This window comes from Medicago truncatula, chromosome 4, assembly GCF_003473485.1.
Source record: "Medicago truncatula cultivar Jemalong A17 chromosome 4, MtrunA17r5.0-ANR, whole genome shotgun sequence".
Lineage (NCBI taxonomy): Eukaryota > Viridiplantae > Streptophyta > Magnoliopsida > Fabales > Fabaceae > Medicago > Medicago truncatula.
Genome location: NC_053045.1, coordinates 54325905 through 54339214, shown reverse-complemented (window position 1 = coordinate 54339214; position 13310 = coordinate 54325905). Strand labels below are relative to the sequence as shown.

Here is a 13310-nt window from a genome sequence, read left to right as displayed (position 1 = left end):
TAATTTATTAATATTATACCATACACACACATATAAATTTATAACCTAAAGTCTCATGGAAGCAAGCACTCCCCCATGTCAAGCTACCGTAGCAACATAATTTCATATTCATATTTAGCACCTTGTCAAACCTTTAACACTTTCCTTTCTTCTAAAACCTTAATATTCATCATATTCTTCTTAAAATTTCTCTTTCTCCATGCAATCATTTCAATCTCTTTATACTTCACATTCATGGCCATGACTATCAAACTCCAATATGTACTTAGTTTTATTATTTGGATATTCTTATTTTTGATACCTTTTCACATGTGCTTGGGTATCAAATCCAATATTAGTAGTACTAGTGGAAAAATCACAATTACTGGCAACACCAAGTTTCAAGTTTATCGAAATAGGAAAATCTTAGCAACTGGATTTGACTTCACTCCATTTCTTAATCGGCACCACCATAGCCATCGTCATCATCAGGATCACCACCACCGGAGTCACATGCCGAAGGAAACTGAGATCGATCCGCGTTATGGTGTTGATAAACGCCTTGTTCCATCTGGTCCAAATCCATTGCACCATTAATGAGGTTCATATACTTTTTTTTTCTTTTTTAAAATTTTATTCTTCATCATGAATCATGATAATGTAATAAATCTGTGTAATGAATGTATATGCGATTCTTCTCTTTATAAACTGTCCATTTTTGTTACTATCATTATTCATAATTATTTTTGACTGAATCATTATCCATAAATGTATGGTACGAATATTATTGATATTTATTAGACAAATTCTATGGTACACCCAATATATTTGAGTGTACCGATACACCTATTCTTTAAATTAATAGTTAAATGAGTTGGTTTTTGAAGAAAAATATATTTTTTTTATCATTTATAATTATAATAACTAAATCTTATTCATCAAAAGTGTCAACGAAATAATTTTTTTATTTTATTTTTATCACTCATAATTGAGAACATTTATTATTTTTTACGATAATATATAAAAAAAAGTTACTATGATTCTTATAAACAGTAAAATGATGTTTTTTCTTATGAAATGTTGTTCTATAAAATATAAATATTGATAAATAGCTATTTACTACATAAAAAATGATCGTTAATTTATAAAATTAAGATGCAAGAGTACCTGTACACCTCATCTTGTGAGTGTACCGTAGAAATTCCCTATTTATTATTATTTTTCATATATAAACTTCACTCGTCGATTCGTTTTTTAATCTATAGTTGGTGCATGAACTTGAGTCTAGTTAAGATGAATAATTAACTTATATTAGTGTGGATCCATCATCCATCCATTATTAAGAATATGAATGCGCCTTCAATGTAAATGTTATACAAATTGATTTAAAAAAGTTAGAATATGCATTACTATTTTTATTACCAAAAAAAAATATATGTATTATTTTGTTTGATTTGCAGTGGTTGTGACGGCACGGCACATCACGGGAAAGATAGAAATTAATTAATATAAGATATAATGAAGTAGACATCCAATTTAATATTGGGATTGGTTGTGATAATATTAGGGCTTAAGAAAATACGTGTGATTGTGCTTGAGGGATATATGTATAGCTACAAAAGGTTTGACTATTATGAATAATTTTTTTTTTTTTTTTTTATCTTTTTGGTGAATGACTATTATTCTTTTTTTGATAGAAAAATAATTAAATTCTATGAATGAATGAAACACACATGATGCATTCTTCACATAGATGCTCACGTAGGTATTTGCTGTAATTGTCTATTTTTCTTTTGCTTAATTTGTTTCAATTTTGGCTTAAAAGTTTGTTTAAAAAAGATACACTTTACCATCATATTAGGACATTTTTTTCCTCCTTCGTGTCAAGGTTGATCACTTTCAAATTTGAAATTTTGTACCTTTCTAATTTCAACATGGGTGGGTATTAGTTTGATGAGGTTTAACAACTTTTATTTTTATTTTCGTTCTCACACGATTCAATGTCGACTTTAAGGCTTTAGTGGAGTTGTGGTTGTGGCATCCAATGAGTATTTGAAGGGATTGTGAAATGTGTACTCTTTTTTGGTCTGTTTGGTGGAGTAGTAGTTAACATTTGTGGCCTTGGTAGCAATTGGGATCCTTCTCACTCTTCCTTGTGCTTCCTTGACTAAGATAGATTAGATAGAGTGGTAAGAACTGAGTGGCGGTGACTCCACTTTGCAAATGAGGCTTTCTTCAAATGAAGCACATACCAAATGAGGCTTTCTGGATCAAAATTAGAAATGATCGATGAAATTTAGGTAGAGAAAGTTACTTTTTGTTGTTTCAATGTGTTTAATGTACAAGTTCCAAGATAAAGTTTCTATTTTAAACTTTCTAATAAGTACTCCCTCCGTCCCTAATTATAAGATCCTTTTGAGAATTTTTTTTGTCTCTTTTTATAAGACCCCTTTGTTATTTTCAACTACATTAATTATTTCTTTACATACATGCCCCTATTTATTATACATCTTTTTCTTCAATCAACAATAAATAACATGTTGAAAACATAAACTAACCTTCTTTCTTAAAAGATAAAATTGTAAAAACAATAGTGATTACAAACAACTTTAATACAAATATCCACTATCTTAATTCACGTGATTTTGGCAAAATGGTCTTATATATAGGGACGGAGAGGGAGTACCCTACAAGCACTTGTTAACATTTCTCATTTAATAATTTGTGACTTAGAATCTTAGAACAATCATTGAAGAAGGTTGAATCTTTATTAGATTCAACACTCAATTGGTTTATATCAAGTCTATAAGAAAATTAGGTATTGAAAAATTATTTTCACAAACCTAAATTGAATCAAATGATTAAGAAAATTAAAAGAGATAAGGGTTTAAAAAAAGGACACAAATGTTTATGGTGGTTCATACAAACTGTACTTGTTAATGTGCTAATCCACTCCCAGAGCAAAATTCATTGGAGTTTCTTCAATATTAAATGTCAACTATTTGATAAAATATAAGAACCAATTTGCAATTCCTTGAGCCTTTAATTGATTTGGCTTCGCCTCCAACAAATCCAATCTTGATCATACAAGATTACCTCGATTTCACAAGAATGTTGCTCTTGAGAAATTTCAACCTTGAGCAATCAATCCCTTTGATCCTCACCGATTCATGCTACTCCAACAATGCTTGCATAAAAATCAAGTGAAGAAAACCCCAAATTATCAATCGAAGGTTCGGAGAGAAGAGAGTGAGAAAGTTTTTTTTTTTAGAAAAAGGTTATGCTAACAAGTGCCAGAACAATTGTTAAGACAAGTGTCTAAGGACATCTGTTAAGAAACTAAAAATAAAAATAAGTGACAAATTCAAAGTAAAAAACGTCAACTTTTAAAGTTTAGAGGCGTTAAATACACCGTTTCCAAGATAAAGTTTTTTTTTTTTAATTTCTTATCAAATGCCCTAAAAGCATCCACAATGGAGACTCTCATATTTGATATATTAAATGCGTCCTAGATTGACACATCACTTTTTAATAATAGTACCTAATAGGTACTAAACCACTCCAATGGAGACCCTTTAACAGAAGATCTAATTGGGTCCCACCAATATTATTTATTTAATACACTATCTATTTTAATACATTTTTTAATTATTATTTTAATTAAAAAATGATGTGGGTCCGTTTAAGAATGATGTCTTAATTTAGACCTTACATCTTTTAAGACTCTCAATTTTTTTTTCTTCATAATGGGGGTACCTTTTAGGTACATGGGCTTAAATGCTCAAGACTCTCCCATTGTGGATGCTCTAAGGGCACTTATTAGCATTTTCATTTAGAAAATACTCCTTTCGTCCCATTTTAAATGACATGGTTGACTCTATAACGTATATCAAACACAATTTTGAACTTAAATATCTTTAATAATCTATTAGAATAAAATATGAAAATTTGATATTTTGAAAATATTTTTCAAGACGAATTCAATAACATCTTATATGTTATATTTTATCTTTATATATTAATAGAAAAATAAGGTCAAAACATGTTATATGGACACTACACACTTTCGAACTAGGTCATTTAAAATAGAAGGCAAAGAGTATATAGTTATGTCTTACATTGTTTTTGAGAATAGAATGAGTAAACTTGTAAAAAATGCTGAAAAAAGACATGTGCAACGATTCACATTTTCATAGTAAAACAACATGAATTGATTCAGTTATTAAAAATATCATCTAATAAAAAAAAATGGAGTGAATTGATTCTTCACGAGGATGTGAATCGATTCACATTGGCAGAGAATTCTCCTTTAAAAAGTGAATCAATTCATATGTTAACCTTAAACAGAGTGTGAATCGATTCATAACAAAAAAACAAATACAAGTCATTTTAACATAGTGAATTCTTCATCTTTGTCTACTTTGTTACCCCATTCTTATTTCGACCATATAAAGCATGAAATCCTACTAATTTCTTCAAGCTCAATATTGACGGGTACTGCATCAGCGGTACAAGGCTTTCAGACTACGGTGTCTTGTTAGGGACTCGAAGGAAATTTATGTTGGTGGTTTTTCATGTAACCTTTGCTTGATCTACGTTCGTCTTGGCAAACATTTAGGGCTTAGTCCATGGTTTGAAAATGGCTAGTAGGTTGGGCTTCTTTTATTTACTTATTGAAATAGATTTCCTTGTCGTGGTTAGCATGATCGTCTTTCATAGGACTCATAATTATGGGTGAAAATAGGCTAAGCTTTGTAAGGTTTAAGTCTGGCATGCGGTCTGTCATAGATTTATTTTTTAAGTCTGAATCTGACCTTCTGAAAGCTTATTAGCCTGTTTAAAATCATATTTTATATGAACATTTTTAAATTAACAATATGATATAAGTTTAAATAGACCAACAATAGATAAATTTAATTAAACTATGTTTTATAATCAACATGAATTTCTAAGAATTTAACTATATATTGTATCATATTTTAATTATAGTTTATAATAATACATTCAAGTATGCAAAAAATTAATGTATACTAATAAACTTAAATCGCTAAAAAAAAATTAACAAATTTATATTTTAATTAAAATTAACAAAATATATCATTTCTAAAGCGTTATTACACCACCGTTATTCTTAAAGCGTTACTTCTCATGAATCCAACAAGTTGAAAGTGTCAGATCAAACATATTAAATTAGAGTTAATCAATTATTGTTAGTTGATATCTAAAGTAGAAAGTTACAGTTACCCCGTAATAGTATAAATAAGGTAAAAAGCTACACTATTGTACCATCTTTTTATTCATTTCTATTATTGTAATGTCTCCTCAAAAACAAACAATACAGAATCTATTTTTCCATTACATCTTATCTATCTGCAACCCTGGAATCCTTCCATTTAATAAACAAAATATCTCAAAAGATGCCACTTAAAAAGTTAAAATAACATCATTCAACATTAACATATCAAATTTAACTTTAAATTCACTTCTATATCTCACTCAGATCAGAACTTCAGAGACCATGGATGAAGAGGCACGCATGGATCTACCTCATGAGTTGATGATTCAAATCCTTCTAAGGTTACCGGTGAAGTCTCTTATTCGTTTCAAATGCGTTTCTAAGTCTTGGTTTTCTCTTATCTCTGACACCAATTTTGCAAATTCACATTTTCAAATTACACACACTCCTAGAGTTTTATTCATATCAACATCAACTTGTGAAACTCGATCTATAGATTTTGAATCATCGCTTAACGACGATGTTTCTGTTTCTGCTTCGCTCAATCTTGATTTTCTGCTTCCTGAATCTTATCTAAATCTTGAAATTAAAGGCTCATGCAGAGGCTTTATATTTTTGCACTGTTATCCAAACAAATACCTCTGGAATCCATCTACTGGATTTCACAAACAAATACCTTTCTCTCCTTTTGGTTCCAGTTTATATGCAGAGTATTTCTATGGTTTTGGGTATGACCCTTCAACGGATGATTATTTGTTGGTTTCAATGCTCATTGATCCGGTTACTAATATTTCATCGCAATTGGAGTTTTTCTCGTTGAGAGGTAATACGTGGAAAGAAATTGAGATCGAGGGTAGTCATTTCCGTTATAGCAATCCCATTGAGGATGAGCAGCCTAAGCCGGGGTTGCTATTTAATGAGGCTATTCATTGGTTGGCTTATCGTCATGATTCACGTTTATTAAGGGATGTTATTGTTGTCTTTGATTTAATGGAAAGGAAACTTTTTGATATGGATTTGCCATATGAGTTTGACCATCAACTTGACTATTGTGGTTTGTGGGTATTTGGAGAATTTCTTAGTTTATGGGCTAAGGATTGTTATATTGATACAATTGAAATATGGGTGATGAAAGAATACAAAATGCCTTCTTCTTGGACTAAGACTCATGTTCTGTCTTTTGATAGTATGCCCACGGATTACTTTTCTCCATTGTGTTGTACAAAAAGTGGTGATATTATTGAAACGGATGGTGATACTGGATTAGTGAAGTCTGATGACAAAGGACAACTGCTTGAACATCTCTCCTTCCATAACGATTCACATGGATCCCATGTGGCTATATATACCGAGTCTCTGATTTCACTTCCTTGTGACGGTGAACAAGCTTAAGTCAAAGGACAGCCGATGATATTATTGGAACAGATGCTGGTAGTGGATTGGTGAAGTTCAATGACAAAGGACAGCTGCTAGAGCATCACTCCTACCGTAATGCTTCACGTGCATCTCAAGTGGCTATGTATACAAAGTCGCTGATTTCACTCCCGGGTGACCGTGAACAAGCTTAAGAAGAATGAGGTTGTGAAATATTCTCCTTCACCATTTTCTTGATATTTATAATTATCTTGTATTTTGTACCTTTGGATAGCTGCATTTATAGGGTAGTATGTGTTTCGTTGCGTTTGTAACATGAGCTGATGTAATATGTCATGAAATGTTTATTGGTCTCAATTGTGTGTAATATGTTTCTTGGAAATGTTGACAACTTTGTTTGTGTGATTCACTGTTATTTATGCATGTGTAACGATTGAGCTCTAATTTATGATGTGGTTGCTGCTTGAAATTGTTATATATGATAAAAAGACTGGCTTGTTTATGCATGTTGATCAAGATCATGATCAAAATCATAATTATGTCGTAATGGATACCACATATATTCCGCTTGAAGTTCTATCTCGCTGGTCCTATTATAGGTGCTGCGCAGAAGTTTTCCTTGCTTCCATCCTATAAACCCTTCAAAAGCAGCCAAATAACAACATAGTTTTTGGAAATTTTAGAAGACCCTCCAAAAAAGTTAATGAGCCATAGATTGAAGTCATTTAGCAATTTTTGAGGGAAAAGAAGAAAGTTTCAGGGCTTGTAAGTTCAATTTATATATTGATGAAAACTGGAGAATACTGAATGAAGGAAAATTTTGTCAATCTTTTTGAAACTTGCTACATTTTGCATACACAAGGCCTGAGATTCTGAATCAAATAAAGCTCCTGCTATTTGGAATTTGGACTCATACAGTATTACATTGACACATCAAAGTGATCAAACGGTTCAAAATGCTTTGCATTCATATCTCTTGTCTGGATACAAAATTGAGGAAATTTTGAAAATTCCTGAATTTTTGTGGTTTTTTTCCATCGACAAATTTGAGAGAATGATACAATTCTCAGCTTCTTCAGTGTGACTGCGCTCCTCACTCTTATGAGTTCTCTATCTGCACCATATGTCTCTTGTGCTTCGAATTTCTCATGTTTTCTGGTTGAATCATATCCGATTTTGTTCTAATGTTGGATTTGTTGACCATGTTACCTGATCTGCAATTTCTTGAATAGAAAAAAATAGCAATTGATTGATCTTTGTTTTTGTCTTAAACTATATTATACGTTTATTTTAAGTTATAATCTGTTTTGTTCAATTAATTTGTTTAGATTAGGGACTCCAATTTGATGATATTTCATTTCCAGAAAGTTGTAATATGAGTGTGATGCATGAATCCAAGCCTGGTTTGTAAAAATGTGTGGTCACTCTAGGTTCATTTTGTCCCTGATGAGCAAGGTAAGCTCATTTCTGCTTCAGTAGATGGGTTGATCTGCATATTTGATACCAGTGGAGATATCAATGGTGATGATCATCTAGAGTCAGTATGCTTGCTTGGGACTCAAATTCGATTTCCTTCAGTTGACTAACTTGTTAAAGGTCGGTACTATATTAAGGATTTTTTTTTTTTAACCTCTATTTGACTAACTTCTTATTCTTAGCTTTATGCATCTTGGTAATGGTAATAACCAAAGAGAACTAGAGCTAAAGCTTGATGTAGGTAATGCATTTGTGTAGATGCTACTTTCCTTTCATTTTGGTTTCATGCTATATCATATTTTGCTGTTGCAGACTATTTTAACCATTTAATAAATTAGATTTTAGATTGAGTCATGTGCTGTTAGATGTCATTTGATGTTTATAAGGACATTTTTACCGAGGTTTTCCCTCATTTCTCATGTTTATTAGGACAAGAGCAGAGCATATCATGTAGAATACCAATTGATTGTTTCAGTTTGTATTGTGTTTATAACGAACAGGGCAGCTCGTATCTGGAGATGCCGTTCTGTTCCTCGAGTAAGATAACCAACAAGGACTGGACCGACATGTTACAATTCATGACAATTGACAGGGGTAAGGATGGAGAATTGAGATTGGGCTCAATTGAAAATCTGCACTAAGTTTGCATCCCTCCCTCCCTGGCCAGTAATTCAGTCTTACTCACTGATGTAGTTAATGCATTGTCTAACATTCAATTTAATCCTGAGGTATTTTGTGGCTATTCTCTTTATACTTTCTTTAGTAGTTAATCAAGATAAATCGTTTGTTTCTATCTACAATTTGCAGTGTTATGTTTGGATAGGATGTCGTTCCACTTGTATGAACTAAGTGGAACTCAGTTTTTTTTTTTTAAGCAGCTCAAAATCCGATTCTTTGGTTTTTAACTAGTATAAAAACAGCTATTAAAAGTCATGAACTGGTTTTTAACTATTTAAAATTAGAGAATCAAATACTAAGGAGAAGAAAGAAGCAACAAACAAAAAACACATGAACCACATTAAAAACAACAAGAAACAAATTGACTTTTTTTTTTTTTTTTGGTAGATATACGAAATGGCAAAGCCATTATAAACTCACACACACAAGTGGAGGTACCGGGGTTCGAACCCCGGTCATGGCATCCGGCCTAACAATTTTAACATTTTTGCCAGTTGAGCTAGGACTTCTGGATACAAATTGACTTTTTTATTTGTAAAATATAAGGAATTAGTTGTAGGCTTTCGTAGTGATAAACCAAAAAAATTAATTAAATATATATGACGATTGAACGCGTAAAATTAAAAAGATTATGAGTTTAATTGAGGATAATTATGAAATCTATCTAAAGGAATATTTTCTTATTTTCTTTATTATGGTAGTAGTAGTAGGGGGCCGTTTGTTATAGATTTAACAGAAATGGATTTTTTTTTTGTATTTCTAAAAATGGATTTTTTATAAATTTACTCAAAAAATAGTAGAAGTTATTTCAAACTCATTTGACATTTAAAAATGAGATTTCGATATTCATTAACTTAATACTCATTGTTAGAAATTTTACATAGTAAAAATCACATATTTTTTCAAAGTGACATCTTTCAAAAATAATTTTTAAGAAAAACTATTTTGGAGATGAAGAAGAAAAAAATAGAGGGAGAGGAATGAACAAAATGTACGTTTTTTTTTAATTTCATCCCTCTGCAATTTTGCGTTTTTGGTTTTGATCCCTCCTTTCTAACCACTCATCATCTCTCTTGACACATAAGCAAGCTTTTGCCAACTCACACTTTGCCGCGTGTGTCTCTGTCTGCCACCACAACGTTTTTGTAACGGGAGTTAATGGGAGGGACGAATTGCAAACGGCTAGTAACTTACAAGGATGATTTTGAAATAAAAAAAGATACAGGGACTATTTGCAAAAACATGCGAAATTACAGGGACGTTTGACATATTTAAACCTTTTTTTTATTCCAATTATACCATAGAGCAAATTTGATCATAAAAATGTTTTTTTTTTTAAGATCATAAGAATGTTATTTTGTTGTTATCATTTGAAAGATATGAATTTATATTATATTTTTTAAAAGATATTATATTTGTTATATTGTTGGTATCAATGGAAAAAGATAAGTATAATTTAATTTGTTACAATATAAAAATGCAAAATATATATTATCTATGCCTATAATTTTCATCAAAATTAAATTAATTTTAGGTTAATCAAAATTTTATAAAAATTATTGTTAATAATTTATATGTTAGCGAGAATAAATAGACAGTTCATATTGTATTATTTTCTCCAACAATATATAAAATAAGGTGTTCAGTTACAAAAATAATTATTCATTGCATAGTTTTCGGAAAAGAAAATGTAACATTTGTTAAGAAACAAATTTACATGTAACAAATCATAGTAATGTAATAGGTTTGCTCTCTTCCCATCCCAGGTGCGTCAAGATGGCAAAATTGATCACTGTGTTATCAATATTTCTAATTGTATTGATATCCAAATGCAATTCCTTGATGCCATTTTCAACTATACATTGTAAATCAATTATAACTGATATGATGGGGGAGTGTAAACCATATTACATGGACCACAATTCACCACCATATGATTCATGTTGTTCTGCTGTTGAATATATTATAACTACTTCTTACGGTTGCATTTGTGATATTAAATTGGAAGAAATCGACAATTTACCTTTCGATGCCACAAACACGGCCAACTTGCTTACTCTTTGTGGAGTATCCCTCCCCTGTCAAGGTAAATAATTAACTCTAACTCTTTTATCTTTTCTTGTTTTATGTATTGATAATTATGTTTACATTGTTTGATGCTAATAAGGTTAGTACCACTGCTCCATCCCTCGGTACGTAAACTATGCTTTTCTTTTATTAGGTATAGGGAGACACCAACCATTTATCTCTCGTCACTTATATGAATATTTTTAATTGTATTTTTATTTGTTGTCACACCAACATTAGTATTTGGATTAATCGCATAAAAAGAAAATCAGCCAACACAATGTTGAAAAGTTGACAACACTACTATTCACAAGGGGAAGGAACCCGAGATTGATTCTTAGAGTCTCCTATTTGAGAGATAGTCTACATGTGATAAAAAAAGTTAGTCAATGTTAACTTGAGTATTAGTTAATTCTTTTGGACCTTAGGAGATGATTGATTGGGTAAGATTGGCTATGACGACCAAATCAGCAAGGGGTTCAAGAGGGTAGGCGGCTATATCATGTATAAATGTATATATAGTGGATAAGTATGGTTTTAACTCATAGTCCTTTAGCTGGACAACTGTCCTTAAGGGGACGTGAATGACATTCAGAATGGTCACCTGCTATCGGAGCTTAGATTGAATCCAATCGCAGTCAGATTGAACCTTGAGTCAGTCCGAAACATTGGTTTTTATAAAAGAGCCAAAAGTCTAAGCTCGTAAAAAATTCCATGTTGCTTGAAAACATGTAAATCACTTTAAAACTAATCATGATTTCAATAATGTCAAAGTAGAAATAATTAATTGTTGAGATCAATTAATAGTTTTAACGAATTTATGCTTGTTATGTGATATTGTAGCCGATGCTCCTAAACCATATGCTTTAGAGAGTTTGTTTCCTAAAAGTCGAAGTTCATCAGAGCACCCTCCACAACGGAGTTCAAAGTCACTTTCAAGTTATGCTCCAAATTCTCCATTGTTAGTGCCAACATCAGCACCAATACAAGAGCCAAATGACATTGATGTATCAACGCCAAGACCAAATCAAGCACCAACACAGGCACCAAATGACAGCTCAAACAAAATAGTCAAACAAATTATGGAGATATTACTTTTCCTATTATTAATTGCGTTTACTTTTGCGATATTTGGTACCCTTTTTAATCTTCATGGGTGTGACGACGGGCGACATATGATTCCATTTTAAATCTTAACAAAGTGTTCTAGATTTATTTTGAATTCATGGTTGGTTATATGATTCAATTGCATTTTTTGTTATACCACTTATCTGTATTTAATTTCGGGAGAGCACTAACCCATTGTTGAATCCTTGTTTTTTCGGTTATTTTATTAAAGGAAAACTCCTTATGCTTATTTCTCTTTATTAATTTGGAAAAATGATTTAGTTTGTCTTGCTTTTTGGGTTGCAGTTAGTTGTGTTCTAGAAATGTCTATGTAAGTAAGAAAATAATGAAGAGTTATTTAGTTTGTCTTGCTTTTTGGGTTGCAGTTATTTCTCTTTTATGTATTGATGCTAATAAGGTTATTTCATGTTCATGATGCAGTGCATGTTAGTACCACTGCTCCATCCCCTGGTATGTTAGCAATGGAGAATTTGGTTTCCAGTTTGGCTCCTAAAAGTGAAAGTTCATCAGAACCCTCTCCACAACGGAGTTCAAAGTCACTTTCAAGTTATGCTCCAAATTCTCCATTGCTAATGCCAGCACCAGCACCGATACAAGAGCCAAACGACATAGATGTGTCAACACCAACACCAAATCAAGCGCCACATCGCAGTCCCAACATATTTATGGAGATATTACTTTGGCTAGTCATAATTGTGTTTGTTTTTGCTATAATTCATGCCACTATAACACACGTTAGAGAAACATCACAACCGATAGAGACGAACACGTCGACAACAAACATCAACATCATTTCTATAAATGTACATCATTAAATATGTTGTCATTCCGATCTCTTTCAATTTGTTGGATTTTGATATGATTTGAGTTTTTGGGATGTTGTTTTATTTGGTTAGAACATGAATGGTCTTCTTTTGATGTTAACGTGACATATTTGTTTTCAATTGCATTTTTTGTTAATACCATTTATGTCTGTATTTAGTTTTCGGTTATTTTTTATAAAAGGAAACTCCTTATGCTTGTTTCTCTTCATTAATTTGGAAAATGATTAGTTTATATTGCTTTTTGGGTTGCAGTTAGTTCTGTTTTCTAGAAATATGTCTATGTGAGTAAGAAAAGATTGAAATTATTAAAATAAGGGAAATACCAACTTCTGTTCTGACTTGTTCTTAGTTCTTACAATTTGGGACGTAAGTTATGAAACTAAATGTAAAAGTTTCAAAAGTAAAATAAAATTGGCATTCAATGTTTTAAAAGATTCAAAAGTTATATTTTAATATAAAACTATTATTAATGGTTCTGACTAACAAGTGCCCTTAGACACTTGTTAAGGATTCAAAAATACATCAAAGCAAAAGTCATAAAAATGGCA

The 13310-nt window shown here is 31.4% G+C and overlaps 1 protein-coding gene across 3 annotated transcripts; it reads left to right on the top strand.

Moving 5' to 3' along the window:
* Nucleotides 1-5288: 5288 nt before the first annotated feature.
* On the top strand, nucleotides 5289-12882 carry LOC120580159 (F-box/kelch-repeat protein At3g06240). 3 transcript variants are annotated; one of them, XM_039833474.1, is made up of 5 exons: nucleotides 5289-6793; nucleotides 7954-8185; nucleotides 8566-8793; nucleotides 10752-10829; nucleotides 11654-12882. In XM_039833474.1, exon 1 carries the CDS (start codon nucleotides 5498-5500, stop codon nucleotides 6605-6607), a length of 1110 nt encoding a protein of 369 aa, XP_039689408.1. In that variant the 5' UTR covers nucleotides 5289-5497; the 3' UTR covers nucleotides 6608-6793; nucleotides 7954-8185; nucleotides 8566-8793; nucleotides 10752-10829; nucleotides 11654-12882. The 3 variants fall into 3 exon arrangements, with proteins under 3 accessions (XP_039689408.1, XP_039689407.1, XP_039689409.1); XM_039833473.1 differs by having other exon boundaries at nucleotides 8020-8185; nucleotides 11654-12836; XM_039833475.1 differs by lacking the exon at nucleotides 7954-8185 and having other exon boundaries at nucleotides 11654-12836.
* Nucleotides 12883-13310: the final 428 nt, after the last annotated feature.